Source organism: Lemur catta, chromosome 4 (genome assembly GCF_020740605.2).
Source record: "Lemur catta isolate mLemCat1 chromosome 4, mLemCat1.pri, whole genome shotgun sequence".
NCBI lineage: Eukaryota > Metazoa > Chordata > Mammalia > Primates > Lemuridae > Lemur > Lemur catta.
Genome location: NC_059131.1, coordinates 90,304,759 through 90,324,295, shown reverse-complemented (window position 1 = coordinate 90,324,295; position 19,537 = coordinate 90,304,759). Strand labels below are relative to the sequence as shown.

The following is a 19,537-nucleotide window of genomic DNA, read 5'->3' as shown; positions in this document are numbered from 1 at the left end:
GACCCAGTTCTCAAGCAAACATTGGTACTGTCTCTTAGATACATATGGATTAAATAGGCTGTGTGCACTGGCTTGGGAACTGAACCAATATTTACAACATTGTTTCTATGGGAAAACATGTTCCAAGTTCTAAATAACTTGCAAACCTTTGGAATACACTGACATAAAACGTTTCTGTTATGAGATACATTATGAAGACAGGATATCAGTTACAGTTAACTCAGAGTTAATTCACGTTGACCCCTTTTTTTCTATCTCACACTTTTCCTTCATAGTCTGGCAAAGGAATGAAAATGCCATAATTTACACAGGTATATCATTTTTGTTTTTAAAAACTCTATGAGACCTTTTTTTTTAACTTAGCAACAAGAACATAGAAGGGATCTCTAACAACCTTGCTTTAATTTTGCCATAGTCACCCTACCCTATTTCAGTTAGCCCATTGACATTTATCAGATTGACAGTTTTGCCTAGGGAATGTCAAAAATGTGATTTTCCAGATTTTGCTGGTTAACAAACACTGATTTTACTGTACTTGGTTTCTCATTTATCTGGAATGACTCGTCATCTGCCGGCAAATAGCTCATTCAAAACATCCAAGTTCTTAGCATTCAAGTTGAAGAGGGAAAAAATATCACTAAGAACATTTTGCCTCCAGACTCTAAGGCAATCATCAGAACCTCTTAGATATATAAAATGGTTACAAACAGCAATCTTTCTTCCAAATTTTAAGATTGAAGAAAACAATGTTTCACATCAGGTAAACCCTTTAATTTTGAATTTATTACTAAACATATAAACCATTTGCATAGAATCATTATTTATGACAGCATTCATCTATTTTTATTAACTATTTGAAAGTATTTTATTAAAGTAGGCTGTCATAAAGATATTTTTTAAAAAATAAATGAAGACTAAGAGGTGCAGCAGGAAATGTATATGAATTAAGAAAACTTCCAAAGAAGTAGGAGAAGAAAGCCTAGGTCTGAGACAGCAAAAAAAAAAAATTTGGCATTTCGAAAATTAAGACATATTAGCAGTAAACCACGTTCAAGGACAATCTCAAGAGCTTCTGATTGCACATAACATAATGTGTGTGTACATTCTGAGCTGTCAGCCTTTGCATTAGCAGGAAAGAAAGGGCAATTTCACACTGGCACTGGTAAGTCATAAACACATTTCAAGATAGAAATGCTATCCCTTTCGTTCACTTTTAGATGGTTTCACTCTATTTGATGAAAGCTGTACTTTCCTCATCTCTTCAGAGTTTAAATTCAGTCAAACACATTAAAGGAAAGTTCCTATTTGTTCCTTTCACAGATATTCCATCACACTGAGTCAGGGTGGCGTTGCAGTGTAAAAGACAGTGGCACATTTAGTCAACTTATACACAATATTGTTTGCATCCATGAGGCAAAGCATTTAATAAAAATTAGAAGGTGTTTAATTCCTGAGGCTTACGTAGTATCTATAGTCTAGCATCACAGAATGGAATATGAGGGCACAGCGGGGTTGTTTACCTGTCAATCACTTGTCAGTCTCACAGGTTCTCTACAAATATCCCTTGTACTTGGAAACTTCTTTACCAATAGTTGTAATCAGAATTTTCAAACATAGCAATAGACACATCTTCTAAAACTACTAAATAAAATCACCAGCAGACACAAAAAGAAAGGTAATGCCATGGTAACTCTGTGCAACTGAAAAATCACATTTTTTTAAAACTTGTTTCCAGTTCAGATAATTGGTTTATTTTTGGTTTTATTCTCTTTTTTTAATACAACATTCCACTCTCCACAACCTTTTCTTCAACATTTGATATTATTATAAGTAGGAAGAATAATAAAATAAGCAATAAGTTAACTAATATCTCTATATTCAGGGAGAATAAGAACTGTTTAACCAGTTTATTTTCATAAGCATGACAGAAAGAGTAATTAATGGACATCTGTTTGGTTCGTTAGTATTTTTAGAATATCTACAGTATTTAAAAGGTCATCAAACGACAATTGGTAGAAAACTTGTCTGAATATACTTCTGCCTTCCAGACATTTTCTTAGATTGAACAGATTTCATGTATGACACAGACCATAATACAGATAAAGTGGGAAAAAATCTCCTCTAGGGCATTTTGTGGCAAGGTACAGGATAATCTGAGCATGTAACTGGTAACACTTTATTCAATAATATCTGTCCTTTTGTTCCCTTACCTTATTTTCAAAAGTAGTCAGTTAAGAAAAATCAAGCTTATAAGTTTAAGTAGATTTCCTTATAATTGTGCCTTCTCTACTGAACATAGATTTTAGATTTTTAGAAGAAACAGATCTCTGTGCACAGAAATGATCTTCAAAAATACCTCATTAAAATAATATAAGAGTTTGTTTTATTTCACCTTATTTGGTTAAACTGCTTGTCAGACATATTGCATAACTTTCGAGGGGGGTGAGGCAGGGAATGGATTGAACTGGCAATAAAGGAGTTAAGATGGATTGACTGGTTTTTAAGACAGCTGATGGTCTTCTGCCCAAGTAAAAACTTAGTGGGGATTCCCCCAAAAGTCATGGGCAAATCAAGAGTTGATAGCACAAATTGACCTTGCTCAAATTAAAGTTAAATTAGTTTTTTTCCATAGGAATAGAAAGTGGAAATCCTTTACCACAGAGGTTTTCAAATTAAGATTATTGCACACACACTGTTTGGGAAAGGGGCCTTGGGAAGCTTTCAAGATTACAGGGGCTTTTACCGTCCTTATTTGAAGCAGAGAAATTCCAGTTCATCTGTTATATATTGTTAGTTTGTATCAGATTCATTATTAAATGTAATTCCATGACAGAAAAATTAAAGTTAGAAACCTTTAAGACACGGTTCTTGTGCAATCTTCCAACAGCAAAGCAGTGCCAGATACCTGGCCCCAAACCCTCTACATGGGTCTCATAAGGCAAAATCACTTCCAACGTGGTCTTTTTGAGCTATCTAGCCTTTGATTCTTCCTTGAAAGGATACCACCTTAGAGGTTTTAAAAAAATTGATTAAGTAGCACTTTAGTTATCTCTTTGTTTTAAATATCTCAGGTTTCTTCAACTGAGTCTCATAAGATATACCATTCAAACCTTTTAAAATACCCTCCTTATTTTCCTCCAAATCCCTTACAGTTTGCCATCGTTGCTATTATGATGTCACTTCTTAATATGAGAGATGGCCTGTTGTATGGACCTGAGAAGACAGGACTCTCTACCGTGGCTCCCTAGGCTGGTCAACTTTCAGCTTCCTCATCCATAAGCTAAAGTACATAATAGCTCCTTCTTAAAAGAATCTTACACGTACAAATTAAAAATCCATATATACAGATAGCTTCTTGCAAAAGAGTCAGGCAAACAGAACATGAATTTCCTTACCCTCTTTTCTAAGGGCCCAACCTGCTAGCCAAAATTAAAAACGATACATACAAAAAAAACCTAAAAACTCTCTAAGTGCAACTGGTGAATTTACAGAGAAAAACTGATACTTCAACATTTACTCCAGTGACTTCACGATATAAATTTAATTGTATGAAACATGAGACACACTGGAGCTTAAGGCCTTTGTATATTTACCTGGCTTTATACAGAGCCCAGCATAGCACCCTTAACATATGGGTCCTTTCTAAAGATAAAAACAAACAAAATGATAAGTATCATACACAGTTCTGTGGATTTCAGAAACCAGTCCTTAAATAATGACAAAGGCAAGCACCATGAGATGGTAAGAAAGAGGAAAAGGATGGGTGTCCCTGGAGCAGGTGGAGACCGGGCAGCATAGAGTCCTACAAGGACCTTCACACTGGGAGCCAGAGCCCTGAGCCACAGCGAAAGGCTCCTCCTCCCTGAGCTGGGCCACCTTGGCAAGTCACATAATGCCTCTGACACCTGTTTCTCCACGTAAGTTTTTACGCTCTTTCCAGCATTGGAAGTATATTACCCTTTTCTTCTAATATGAAAAAATACAGGTTACATTAATACATCTATGCCTCTAGTTCTTCAAATAACAGAACAGGGAAAACAATATCAGGAATAAAGCTATTAAAAAAGTGATTCCAAACCCTAAAAGAGCAGCAATGCTTTTCCTTTCATGACTCTATTTCACCCCATGTAGGCTAAGAACCTAACTTGATAATCATTAGGACCTCAATCAAAATCTGAGGGAATTGGGTTTTTTGTTTGTTTGTTTGCTGTTTAAATAGGTTTTGTTTAAAATTTAAATATCTTGTTCTCTACCTACAACCATCATGCTATACAACAGCTATGTAATTTCATTTCAAATATCTCTTTAAATGTCCTTCCTCTCTTTTTCTAACAGTTTCACCCTAAACTATGACTTTAGACTGTGGTATTATTTTTGGACCATGGTATTATTTTGTCAAGTCTCTTTCTTTCAATTCACACTCATAATCTTCCCAGAGCATTATCTTAATCAGATCACCCCTGCCTATCAAATAAAGTCTGACTGAATACCTTAGCCTGGCATCTCAAAGCCTTTAAAATAGCTTTGAATAGACTCTCCTTAATCCACTGCTGCAATATGAACTTTTTATTAGTCAATGAACATACCTTTTAACCATTTAACCATTTCAGCTAATGTAATTCTGTCTATATGAATGGTCTTTTCCTGTCTTGTGCTTTTGGAAACTACAGAAATCCACTTAATCTGTTACCTTCCCAGATACCCCATTCAAAATCAGTTTTTACCCTAGGTTCCTGTGTCACCCACATGAGTTAAAATTGCTCAGGGCACTAATGAAAGCACTACTATTGTATCACCACTCAATCACATGATATGGCTGCTTAGAGTAGACTGAAGTATAGACAAAAAAAAAAAAAGGCTAGGAGGCTGTCATTCTTCAAAAAAGAGCTAAATCCATTACCCAATTATCTAACCAAATAATCATATTTTTGACCAGGTTTAATATGGAGAAGGAATTAACTTTTTTTAAAAGCAACCATCAGACTTCACATGAACAGCTGTGATTTTATTATTGCTAATAAACAGAAAAAAAAAGGATAACTGCAGCTCAAATTCAAAAAAAAAATTCTATAAACAACGTCTACTTGGTATTATGCCAGCCATGTTTCTCATTTATTTCTTACAACAAACCTGTGAATTAATATATATTATTTTCCTTTTACAGAGAAAAAAACTGAAGCTGAGTGGTTAATCATTTTTCCCAAAGTCACACTTTTAGAACATAGCTGCATTATGATTCCAATTAAGATGTTCTGACTCCAAGCATATGTGCCTATTCTGTGACTGGAAATCTACAACTTATTCTTTATATCCCAGAGGCAGAGAAAAAAAATGAAGTAATTATTTTATATCTAAAGATTTAGAGTATGCCAATGAATAGAGAAAAGAAGATTCATCATAAACCACTCATTTGAAAGGGGAATTCGCTAATGAATTTTGAAATGAGTGTATCTGCCTTCCCTAAAAAGTACTGCATTGGAATGGATTTGAACCACACCTGAAGACAAACTTTAGCCACAGTTGATCCATTCTCCTCTTCATCACATGCACGGGAACAACTGATCCATACATGATTCACACGTGCACATATATGCATATATACACAGTGGTGAATGGGACCTGCAAGATGTCCCAAGGACCTCTAAGTTCACTCATCCCCTTCTTAAGGCATCCAAAAATGACATCAAGCCAAAGCTGCAAATTATTTTTGGAAACTACGATGGTACTGGAATTGTAAATTAAATCAAAATTCTCCGTAACAGTATTGCTCAAATATTACTGCATTAGTAAAATATCTGGAGCATAATCCCTTACCAACTGTAACTTAGTCATGTGTTATTTATAAATCAATATTACCTTACCAATATGCTATATCTATTTAAAATATAAATAAAAGTAGAGATTTCTTTCAAAATTGAGAGAAAATTGAAATGAAACCTAAGTATAAAGTTCTAACATTTTCTTCCAACATCTAGGACCATGTTATTACACATTGCATCTCTGTGGGGGAAAAAAAATATAGGAGCTCTCTCAGGGCAGGTATAACATAATGAGCTGAGGGCAGGCTGGATTTCTGCCCCTATTGTCCTCCTCAGCCAAGCATTTATATGAAGTGTCCAATCTACACCCCAATTATAAAAGTAGATTATCTTGAGCAGTCTTTGAATGGTATACATACTATGTTGAAGACACTGAATTAAATTGCAACTGTTTACTTAATGTTTTCCCAGGAATGATTTAGATATTTGGGGAATATCACACAAGTGCAAGATATTCATTAATTTATTCATTTGAAAAAGTATCTCTGGCACCTACTAGGCACTGCCCTAGGCAATGGGAAAACATTTAAGACTAGATTCAGTCTCCACTGTTAAGCTCAATGGAGAGACAGATGAGAAAAACAGACGAGTGCTAACCACATTTACAGGGGGCTGGGAAATACAGACAAGGGCCACCCAATCTATCCTTGAGTGAGTGAAGGCCAGTGAAGGCGGATTCTAAGCTGAGCCCTAACATGAAAGAAAGAAATGAGGATTATAATTTGAGCCAAGGACACAGTAGCTGTCCCTGAAGACTTTACAATTTTCCAGTATTAATATTTAGGTTATTACGAGAAAAGACACATGAAAAAATAAGTGCCTAACATAAACATTAACCTCTCTTCTGCAAACTATGAGTGAATGTAGTGAAAAAAACATGAAGGTAAGCTGACAGGACAGTATTTTCTGGCATTCATTCAACACCTATTTACTGAGCAACTAGCATATGCCAGGTGTTAGCCAGGCATTAGGAAAACAATGATGAGACAAACTTGCCCTTGTTTTCAAGCTCTAGTAAAGAAAGCATTCATAAATAATTACAAAAATACAGTCATTGTATAGTCATCCCTCGGTGTCTGTGGGAGATTGATTCCAGGATCCATGCCTCCCCATACCAAATTCCAACAATGCTCAAGTCTCATAAAATAGTGTGGTTTTTGCATGTAACCTATACACATCTTCCCGTATGATTTCAGTTACCTCTGAATTACTTATACTACCAACACAAAGTAAATGTGACACATATAGTTATTATACAATATTGGGTTTTTATTTGCATTATTTTTGTTGTATTATTTTTCATTTTTAAAAAAATTTCTTCAAGTATTTTTGATCTGTGGTTGGTTGAATCCAAGGACGTGGAACCCACAGATACAATGTGCTGAGCGTATTTAAACACGGTTGAGGAAAATATCCTTATATTGCAGAGATGTGTAAAGGGAATGTGATTTAACCCAGGGCATTAGGTCAACCTTCCCAGAGGAAATGATGTTGGAAATGATGTTTGAATTGGAATATGAAGAATGTAAACAGAGTAAACTAGGAATATAGGTCATTGCTCAGATGTAGGGAGGCAACAGAAGGAAGAGCATGTAGAGTAAGCCGTTATGCAGTTATGGGCAAAACAATCTGCATATGCAAAAGGATTAGGGAGGTGCAGAGGAAGGCATACCTTGCAGGTTGCATATGCCTTTGCAGCTGGAGCAGAGAGAAAGACTGGAGAGTGAAAAGAGCAGTGACAAAGTAGAGAGTGGGGCAGGGTATGCAGGTTGCAAAGGCCCCACTAAAAATGTGGCTTTATATCCTAAGCACAACATTACCAATTAAGAAAGCCCTTTAACTTCTGTAGGTTACATTTAACTCCTACCTCCTTCCCTCTCTTCCTTCAATTATCACTTGATTGAGCAGCTATTGGTCTACCTGGTGCGATATAATCTTTGGATACTAAGCATACAGCAGTGAACAAAACAGACTTAGTCTCTTTCCTCATGAACCTCACATTTTAGAGAAAAAGGCAAGTAAAGAGATCTGGTAAATAGCAAAAATAATATCTACATCACACATTTCTGTAAGGACCATGGGAGACTGCATGGTCATATAGTTTATAAAACGCAAACTGTTATGTCAAAAAAAAACCACCTTCAGGAGTTATTTCTTGGATGAGGTCATAAGGCACCTGTGTGAATTTGTAATGTAAAAGTTTGGAAATAGAAAGCTAGAGTATCGATGATGTTAATGAACCCACAAGTGAGGGTCCCTCTGTTCCTTCCACACAGAAAGCCAATTACTGAGACAATGAGGATTGTCAAGGAAGAAAGGTGATTTATGGCAGAGGATGTCAACTGTGAGGTGGAAGGACTACCTCAAATCTGCCTCCTCAACCTATGGGGTCATGGGTTTTTCTAGAGGTGAAATGAATAACGCATGAAGTGAGGGAGCATCATTACGTGTTTGGGTGGAGTGCAAGGAATGCAAGTGCAGTGAGAAATCATTACTGGCACATAAGGCACATGATCAAAAAATGGCAGATAAGCCCTTCCCAGGGCAGAGATTTTAGTAGTATAATGAGCTAGTGGGTAATACCGTCTTGCACATATGGCTTGTGGGGAGTAGGCTGCTCAGCAGGTGGGTCCTTGGGCAAGATTTGTGGTGGAATGCCACTTAGCTTGACTTCTCCAAATAATCGGGTAGTGTAAAGCCTTGTGATTATCTCCTTACTGCAAGGAGGGTCCACTATTTCTGAAAAACAACTCAAAAAGGAGGGGATCAGTGAAACAGAAAATTACAAAGTTCTGGTCAGCAAATCTTATTGGCCTGGGAACCTGAAACATAAGAGACTGCAAAAAGATGTTTTTTTTTTGTTCAGGAAGCCAGTTACAATGAAAGAAAGATAAAATTAGGAAATTATGACAAAGAAAATACAATGTCAACAACAATAGCAACTACTCAAAGCAAGCCAGTATTTTGCCAGGCAATGGGCCATACACAGATTTTTTTAAAAATCATTTTGAATCCTGAAAGGTGAGTTTTATTATCCCTACATGAGAAAATGAGGCACCAAAAAAAACAAAAACAAAAACAAAAAAACAATATCACAATTCTAAGAGGTTTAGTGTTATTCATATAAATCAAAGGTGCTATAATAGAAGATTTATTTAAATCCCTGTGGTAAAAAACAGACAAAAATTAAAACTTTAGTTCTTACCTATAGTGGGCATTGTTGGTTACTCCCCATATCCATCAGCCTCCCCACCCTCCTCTTTCCTGATAGAGCCCTGATCTGATTCAGTTACCCTCAAAGTCTAGAGAGGGATCTTAACTAGTTTAAATCAATCAATTCATGGCATTTCTTTGGTAACTCTAGGTATCAAAGTTATGCACTTCACCCAAGTCGGTTCGATCTAACTGAAGGAACGGACTTAAAGTCCATCATAAGGGAAGATACCTCTTTTACTCTCTTTTCCCCTCCCTTCTTTCCTTCTCTCTGTCCTCTTCTTTCCTCTCCCACTATGAAGGAGGAAGCATGAAGCCCTGGCTTGCACACTGATGGCCATTTTGACACCAGAAGCAAGGCCTTTCGACAAGCTGACATTGAAGGTGAAGAAATGAAGAAATAGAAAGTAAAAAGTGTAGCTTGACCTACTTCTGAACTTCTTGCTCTGTGAGATGATAAACTCTTTTACTGTTCAAGCCAAACTTGCACAGTGTCATTTATTTCCAATCAAAAGCATATAACTAATCCATTAACCATAACCACCTATTTTGTATAATTAAATGTTCTATGTCTTATTATTAAATTAAACAGAATAATGCCTTAAAATTTAAGAGCTTTGTCCATAGGCATTCCCAATAAGCTGGCTGACATGAAAAATTACCCTGGTTATGGATGTCATTACCCAGGCATGTCAGAAATTAAAGGGAAATGTTCTCATTTTCAAGCACATATGTAGAGCACATGAACTCAATAAAGTGTCAGTGTTTCTAATAACAACATCCTAGTTAATATTTACTGAGAATTTACTAAGTGTAATCACTTTACTGACACCACAAACTCATTCAATCTTCACAACAACCTAATAAGTAATACAGGAATACCTCATTTTAATGCACTTTGCTTTACTGTGCTTTGCAGAAACTGTGTTTTTCACAAATTGAAGATTTGTGGCAACCCTGCATTGAGCAAGTCTATCAGCACATTTTTCCAACAGCATATGCTCACATCTTGTCTCTGTGTCAGCAATTTTTAGCAACAAAGTATTTTTAGTTAAGGTATATACATTGATATTTTACACATAATGCTATTGCACACTTAGTAAACTAGAGCATAGTGTAGACATAGTTTTTATATACACTGGGAAACCAAAAAGTTTGTGTAACTAGCTTTATTTTAATATTTGCTGCATGCTGACTCACATGCCATTTTTTTAATCCAAAAATAAATTACAATAATACGTTTCCATGATTAATGTGATGGAATACAATAACAGCAATGATTGTTTAGCTGGAAATTGCATTGCATTATCAATCTTCACACATAAACATGCCCTGGTATTTTCAAATACGGACTGTTTAAAAATCAAATATAGTGTTAGTAGAAGTTTTGTTTTATTTCAGAAGCAAGATTTCCATTTCAATAGTAGAAATTTGCCCTGGAGGAAAAGAATGAAAAGCCCTTATAAAATAAATAAATAAATATGAGTAAACAAAAATTTAAAAGAAAGTTTGCAAAAAGAGAGAAAAGCCTTTCTTAGATTTATTTAACGAGCATTTATCCAGCCTATCCTATGTGTAGCCCTATGGCAGGTGCTGTGGGAAGCATAAAAATGAAAAAGACTTTGAACTTGCCACGAGGAGCTTTGATTCCAGAAGAGAGACAGATATACTCACTCTAAGAGAGCTGTTACATAAAACCAAGGTGGGGCTAGGAAGATGCTGCAAGGCAGGGCTGCAAGGGGCACAGACTCACACTGAACCTTCCAAATAAGCCTCGTGAAAGAAGGACACACTTGAGTTTATTACATATGGTCATTTACTCAACAAAGAAGTTCTAACTAAGGGTCAAGACCTAAGGTGATAATGAGATAAATAAAATAGGACTTCTGCTAGAATATTCTCTTGAGATACAAGGCATAGTGTTAGCCAAGAAGGGGTTGGGAGGTATTCTGTTAGGAAGTGAATGAGAAGGAAAAAACAATCCAGGGAAAAGGGATAGTCTGTGCTGGGCTCCCTCTTGTGAAAGACCTCCAAATGGAGAGCGCTGCTTGCCTGAGGCATTGATTGCATAAATGGGGTCACATTTTCCAGGGAGAAATCAAGCAGGCCTGCATGGTGGAGAAGGCACGATCTAGGTCTTGGGCAGTGAATACAAGTCTGCCTGCTGAAGAAGGCAAAAGTACCAGAAACATATCCAGAGGCACAAGAGTAGCTAACTCCCTTGTGTAACTCCTCAAGTACACGGTATCAGTGAGAAAACACCAGAAAATAAGAACTGTAACTTCCATAACTTGGGGTTACTTAGGGAAGAAGCTTGTGGATCATATACTCAATTTATGAGAGCTGTACAACTGACTCCATCGCTTCCACCCTCACCATTACTTCTTGCTCCAGTCAGAAAATATTTCTCCTGGTGGAATGAAGGCTGCATTCAGAGTAAGTAACAAAATTTTCTACATATTTGCCATAGAGCCTGCTCTCACCAATACACATGAAGAATCAGTGTCAGTGTGCTTATTCTCATTTGTTAAAAAAAAAAAAGGAGGTGCTTTGATTTGGGACAGAAAAAATAATGGAGTCTCTTGAGTAATTCTGGCCAGCTACAAGTAAATCGGATCACAGGCAGAGCACACTTCCTGGATGCAAACTTCAGCCTGTCCGCTAAATGATCTATCATGCTAGGCTCAGTAAAGTGCTGCTAACCTTTGCTACAGCTGATGGACTCACCACCTTCCGATGTCATAGCCCTCATCACTGCCTCACTCCGGCTATCTTGCCCTCTTTGATACAGTTCTGTATTTCCCATCTGAACTGTCATGATTCACTGTCTCTGTATGGCTGGAGTTGCTAAGATAAGATAATGGCCTTTTATGTGCAGACACAGTGAATTCTTCTCCACCTCTTGTACAAGGAAGACAATTTAAGTGGAAAGGAATAAATTGCTGGATTTAATACAGTGACCAAACACAAAAGCCTAATAAAAATGTCAGACGTACATGCTTTAGAATGGCAAAGAACTGTGGAGGCACACTAAATGATGTAAGCTGCACCTTAGCAACCCGTGTAAGGACACAAAATGATAAGATTAAACCATCTGCCTCAGTTGCTATCTATCATTTTAGCAATTTTAATTTTGTAGTAATTTTGGAGTAATATTGTTTTATTTGCAAATTAAAACAAAACATCTCACACACAGAAACGTATAAAATATTAGCAAAGAACTGATAAATAACGTAAAAGGTTTTGTAAGATAGCCCCCTCTCTTCAGGCTTTCACAAACAGAATAAATATTCCCTATCACAGCCAGGAAACTGGTATAAAAAGCCACCTATGTATGAGGCTCAAATACAATGATTGAACAAGTTTATAGATTGCTATTCTTTTAAAACTTAAATACTATCAAGAAAGAACAAATATCGAGATACGAAAAAGATAAAGCTTCAAATGCTTTCTGTTGCTCATTTACCACGAAAGGTGATTCACTGGGTCCTTTGTTTTTCCTGTTCTTTTCCTTGGGCCTATGAGTATTTGTGCCTGGGACATGTGAATAATGCTCTATGGTGAATAGAGATGAATGTGTCCAAGCTCATAAGGAATATACAACCTACAGAGGGAATTTTGTTAGTAAGCTAATAATCATAAGACTTAAACAACTTTTAAAATATGCTAGAATTAAGCAAAGCAGCACATTTTTAATTCCCTGGGCTAGAGTTTGTAGATTAATCATGCTAAAAAAAATTAGTGAAACCATCTGCATATGGGAAGGTGTCTATCACTTGGTATCGCACAGTGACACAAGGGAAGGGGCCCCACTCCCCAAGCAGGGTGATGGCACTTTCTAAATGGCAGCAATCCCGGCTGACAGGAAGCAAACCACTGTCTGGTAAGCAGTAAAGCAAGGGGGATTTCAACAACCCAGGAGCAGGATTGGAAAGATGGATAACCCCACGAAAATGGAGAACTCCATGAAAACAGTAGAAAGAAAGAAGGAAAGAACAAGCAGGTAGTCAGGTGTCTCTGAACAATTAGCCCACCCATATTCCACAACACAACACAATACAATAGTGGGAGAACAGGAGAACTGAGCCAAAAATAGACAACACCATCAAATGATTTTAAGATGATGGTGAATGTCTGGTTATTTTTCCCCAACCAATTCAAAAGTCATTTGATTTTTGAGAAATAGTTAACCTTAATTGAAATCTATGGCAGATGTGTTACATTACTTAATCCTCCCAAGACTCTGTGACATTGATACTCTAATTGTCCCCATCTTGAAGAAGAAGATATTGAGGCAGAGGAATTAAGTAACGTGCTTCAAGTCACACATTTAGTAAGCACTGGAGCTGAGATTCAAATTCTAGCAGTCTATTTGCAAAGCCCTCATTCACTCATTCAACCGATATTTCTTATACATCTACTACTATGTTCTACCTTCACAATGTTCCATTTCAATTGGGAGAGACAGACAAGATAAATAAGTAAAATATATAAGATGATACATACATAGCATTGAAGCCTTAAGAGAAAACTAGAACGGGGAAGAGGGAGGAAGGGTTTGCAGTACTTCTTTATGTAGAGGGAACCTAACCTATTACAAAGAGGATTCTTAGACAACAAATAAAATCCAAAGATTATATATGTTTGCAAATATTGAGTAATTTGAAATGAATAATTTCTATTAAACTCATTTAATGCCAAGCCTTAAAATAGTTTTTGTTTGATCCATTACCCAAGTTTATGTTTCTGTTACCTTTGATGTATTTTCCTCTAATATTTAACACAAATAAAAATCGGTAGTCAAAGCAACAAGCTGGGGGAACTGATAGTTGGGACAGCAATTTTCAGTAGTGAGTGATCAGTATAAGTGTTCTGGTGAGAAGTACCAATCAAGTGTATTCAAACAAAAGATGATTTTGGAGATTTATAATATTATTTCTTCCATTTATTTTTATTCCTATGTCTAATCCCTCATATCTAATTTATTTTGCCATCTAGTGCTGGAAAGATGGGCCTTGGCAAAAACACTAAACAAATTAGCTTTGCAGTGACTTCAAAGTTCAACAAACATCTACATGTTGTACATAAAAAGCTTTTGGCTCCAACACCCTCTCTGTAGAGTGAGAAAGACTCCTGCAAGTTTACACCCAGCTTAACGGATGCACACCTCTTTGTGTTGCTAAAGAATGCTGTGCACAGCAGGTGCTCCACAAAGGACTTCTGGTGCTTCAATGACAAAGGCAGGGAAGAGAGAAAGAGTGAAGCTATAAAACGTTAAAGTCGTTAAAATGGTAGTTGAGTGGCTTTCCATGTGTGTGCACGTGAGCATGTGCACACACACACAACACACATGCATACACAGACACACAAATACATAAAACAAATACTGGTGCTAAGTTAATAAAATTGTCATAAAAGAATCTAAGTTTCTCCATTCCTCAAGGTAACAAGAGAATGCCAAATTCACCTTCAAAGGTGGGTTGAGAAGAACAGATTTATCAGACCAATACACTGGAAAATGTCCTGCAGCTGACAATGTTGGTACAAATAGAATAACACACTTCAACCCACTGTCTCCAATATAGTTTTTATTTTAAGAAAATCTTGATCAGAAGTAATGAAAAGTAATTATTCTTTGGAATAGCTAAAGGCTATTCTTGCTATTTGGATTAACTGGAATAAACAAGAAAAGTGGAGAAAGAAGAGGGACTGTATAGCCAAATAACTTCAAAAAACAAAATTTGAAAAGTTGAACAGATTTATTTATTGTAGTATGTCTTGGAGATTAATACACAAGTGTACACTGTAGTCCCTACAGGGGATGTGACTTTAATTATTTCCCAACACATCTGACCACAGAATACCTTTTTCTTGGACCACTAGAAAGCACACTTTAGGAGGCACTTCTTTGAAATATAAAACAGTGTGAAATTAATATAGCAATAAATACAAAGTATTCGAACAACATATGCTTGAGAATTGGGGAGAAAAGCTATACTTTTTAAAAAATCGAAAACTGAATCATCTTATAAAAATACAACCAAAGTAAGCATCTTGTAATAGATACCACACTGATGATCGGGGCCGTAACATTTACTAGGAGGCAACTAAATCTCTATCAAAACATCTTCACCTACACTTGAACAGTGTTCTTCAACCAGGTAACTTAATTTAGAAAAGAAAGCAATATCTGGACTCTATTGTTGTTGTTTTAAACCACTTTTCTCTCTTTACATATAAGGTACGGCTTCTAAAAATGGGAAGGGTTGAAGAATAACATTTGCCCATTTGAATGAAATTCAGTTATATTTATAGTTCCTTTTCTGCTCCTCTATCACATTTTTTTAAGTTCTTCATCTGATCTTGATCTAGTATCCTATCTTAGGGCAGCAGAATGATATCTGCTAATTCAGAAAAGAAAATAATATAATGTTGATAGTGGTAATGCCCGTGTGTCCTGCTTCACTGTGAGATTGACAACGATTAAGGAAAAATTCTTTTCTGACCCCCTTAGGTGAAAACTCTAAGGTGAAAATTCTAAAACCCTGAAATATGACAATTTATATACTTTGTGATTTTTAACAGAATTATTGTAGCTACAAGTGTTATTCTTGTTCATACAACTTTGCTTTTTCAAACACATTATTTGCTGCAGTAATCTCCTGCCTCAACTAAATTCCAGGGGATTACATAGTGGGTGGGGAGAGGAAAAAAGGTGTTTCCTTTTATCAAATGTAACTATGTTGCTTTCTCATTCCCTCACGTTCCCGTGTAATAAAAGAAGAATCCAGGGTGGTCACTTGGAATACCTGATTAACAACCTTCCTTGAAACTACTCATTAGGTGTGGAATTCATTCCTCTTAAAGAGAGGGAAAGAAAACCACACCAACTCAGAGAGCAGCTCCTGCCTCTTAGAAACAGACTCCAGATTCCATTTGCCTTCAGGGTATTCAGGTTCCATACATTCTGTTCTCCTCAAAAGGTCAGGAAAATTAATTGTCCAGGGTGCACAATGCATTTCCGAGGGAGAATTACAGATGATGGTTCCTGCTCTCAAGACTGTTACAAAAAAGATAACACGAATATGAACATAGAAACCTTCATCAACCAACTCCATTATTTTCTCTTGATTTGCCTTGTTTGATTTTTAACTTATTTGTTCATGCTAACATTAGCGATGTTTGAGAGGCAGGTGATTATTGAAACTGCTTTAGTTGTACACCACTTTCCTCATATTGAGGGATTATCAAATATCAAGATAACCACTTAATAAAGCATAACCATCAAATCTCCTTTACTCATTGTTTTAAACCTAAGCCTTCAAACAATTCACATTTAATAGCAAAGCCACGCAAAATGTAAGCAGGCTATATTTATCTAGCAAAGAAATTGCCTTTATTTTTTAAATTGCTAATAGGAGAAAGAACAATCACAAATTCACTCATCCACAACCTAATTATCTACTTCCTGGTTTATTGCCATGAATAAACCCACCATTATAATTCTTGCAAGTCCTGTGAAGAGTTCCCTATACATTTTTGAAAAAGAGTTAGAACAAATCTCAGATATATTTTGATCTCTTCCCCTTCTCTCAATTATTTTTGAACATCCCCTAGGCTAGGGGTTTGGAGGCTTTATGTTAAATTCTGGTAATATGACGGCGAATACATTGGGCTTGGTCCCTCTCATCTCACCTACTATATGCTTTATAAGCAAAGAAACTGACTGTCATAAAAAGGTCAAGTAACTTTGCTCTGCATCTGCAGGTAGTGATCAGTAGAGCTAGGAATGTAACCAATGTTCTTTTCACATCCCAACATATTTCATCCCAAATTCAATCCATTGTTAATGTCCTTTCCAGGCTTAATTTCCATCAACCACTCAGTCAAAAAGTATTTATAAACCAACCAGTGCTGGGGTGGATGCTGTATGTGAAATAAGCATAAATGTAAGACAGGAGTCTTTGCAAAGTTAACATACATGCTATGATTAGAAACTAAAATGTGACAACATTCTATGAGACAGAAAACAATAATACTAGTTTTAATGGTAATAACAAACAAAAAAATAAAGTACACAGCCCTTACTATAGGCCAAAAATTGTACTAAGTCTAGTTCATTTAGGGAATACTCCACACAACACTTTCATGAGGTACAATCTCTTAGTATCCACATTTTATACAAGGGGAAACTGAGTCACAGGGCAGGTAATTGAGTGACATTCCCAAGGTTACACATTCAGTGACTGAAACACAGGCAGCCTGAATCAACAGTCTGTACTCATAACTACTATACTATAATGAATGATCATGTGAAGGTAAATGAAAGCAGTTGAGAAAGCTTTAATAGAGGAGGTGAGGCTTATATGAGGAGGATAAACTGTACTTCTGTAGAAAGAGGCAAGGAAGCAGTCCAGAAATGTGCTGGGAATTTCCAGGTAGCATCAGGAAAATCTGCTTGCCTGAGACACAGCATATACGTTGTGACAGTAATGATAAAGTTGAAGAGGTAATGTAGAACGAGATTATGGTGGGTCTTTAAAGCCAGGTGAAAGAGTTAGGTACAAAAGGGAAGTTAATTTTAACTAAACGAATGACTGCCAGGTCAGAGTATTTCTAGATATCTTAGATATCTTATCTACCAACCTCAATACATGAAATGGTTCAACCGAGTAACTCTCAAATATATTTTTTACAGCATCACTGTATTTAGAACAGCTATTCCTATATTTTAAGAGGCAAAACTGGAGTCCGTATCTAAAATAAATACTGAAATCTGTCTTTTTAAAAGTTTTAGGCAGAGATTCCAAATAACTAATGTATGAAATTTTAATATTTACTTTCTCAGTATAAAAGCATAGCATTTTCTTAGTAAAAAAGCAACACATTTATATATGTTAAATAAAATTTCTTATAATTGTCCTAAATACGTATTCTTCATCTTTATGAAGATGGTATGACCATGATCCACTCTCTGCCCCCTCGCACACACACATATCACCTGGTTGGCTTGGAATATCATCAGTAGGTATAACAAACGATGTCATTCAGAATACACAGGCTATTCAGTATACTAAATAACCAGATTTTGTTACTCCTCTTTCTCTCTTTCTCTTTCACACCTTTAAACATTTTGTGTCTTTGGATTGCCTCAACCAAAAGGTGGATCCCATGTAAAGGAGATAAAATTTAAAGCAATATTCCTACTTAAGGGTTTTGGGGCTAGAGGCTGGGCAGAGAAGAAGCTTTGGGAAGAAAAAGATGAATGTGGGTTAAAAAAAAATAAGGGAAGCTTTGCAGAAAAGCTGAAACTCGATAGAAGTAAGGAGAGCATATAACATCATACAAAGTGCCTACATGACGCTCAGCCGCATTTTGTGAGTAAGAATATAAATCTCAGTTCAAAGCAGGGCTTTCTATTAAGAGATTTTAATAACATTCAATACTCCTTGCACTTTTCTACCATGAATAATGAAGAAAGGGGGGTTTATCCTGAAATATTTGAATTCAAACTTAAAAAAAAACACAGGGAAAAGTAGTTTTTGTTTCAGTATAAATAAAAACAGTATATTTAGAGAGTAAAACTACATTATAACAGCATGTTTATGTCAGGAAAAATTAAGAAAGATTTCACTTTAACTTTCATATGTTTGAATATGAAGTTTCCTAACCAGGAAAAATGAGAGAAGATATAAATTCTAATAATACTTTTAGAAAAAATATTTGACAGTACATATTTTCCAAATGTTATCACTTTGCCTCAAGATCAAGTTAAATTTCTCATAAAAGAGCAGGAGTAAATTATGGCATTTGTAAAATCTAATTTTTAGTAATTAAAGCAGTGAATTTGAATTTTCATATTAATGAAAGACTGTCTATATAGAATACTGTCTATATATACACCTCTCTCATCATGATAGTAACTATCTTTAAATTAAATAACGAAGAAAATAATATAATATTATTTACCTTTTTATCATAGGATTTGCTTGCCTATGAATACCTACTTTAAGCCAGATTCTTAACACAATGTAACTAGAGCAGTAGTTTAAAAGATATGAAATGTTTAAAATTGCTAATTTAAATATATAAAACTTCTTAAGATAAACTAATTAGTAATTGCAAATGTTTTACGGTAGAAATTTTAGAATGCAAGTTAAGTAATATATATAAGTGTTTATACCAAAGTATTCAATTAAGATGCATTTTTAATATATTACTCTGGAAGCCTTTTAAATAAATATACCAGATTTAAAATGTAAGTTAAATTAATATTTCAGAAAAAAGGGTCAAGGTTAAATTGTTTGTCTTCCTTAAAAAGTTTATAATGTCTTTTGTGTCTCTACTTACAAAAAGAAATCTCAATGAAACTTGGATATTAAAACCTCCCAGGAAACCAACAATAAAAGCTGCTAAGAATTTCACAAGTTTTTTTTTTCCTTAGGTGTTAATTAAATGATCATTTAACACTGAAATGTAAACACAACATTTTCATCTCCTGACAG

At 35.7% G+C, this 19,537-nt stretch overlaps 1 protein-coding gene across 2 annotated transcripts in view; it reads right to left on the bottom strand.

The window, feature by feature from the left end:
• LOC123637330 (slit homolog 2 protein-like) overlaps positions 1–19,537 on the bottom strand; it is a 65,707-nt gene that overhangs the window by 23,087 nt on the left and 23,083 nt on the right. The window contains exon 5 of one of the 2 annotated variants that reach the window (XM_045550448.1): positions 15,589–16,092. The exons of the other annotated variant lie outside the window; for it this stretch is intronic. Within the exon in view, the coding sequence (XP_045406404.1) occupies positions 16,065–16,092 (28 nt within the window). The 3' untranslated portion in view covers positions 15,589–16,064. Of the gene's footprint in view, positions 1–15,588; positions 16,093–19,537 lie in introns of those variants that run through there. 2 annotated transcript variants of the gene reach the window in all.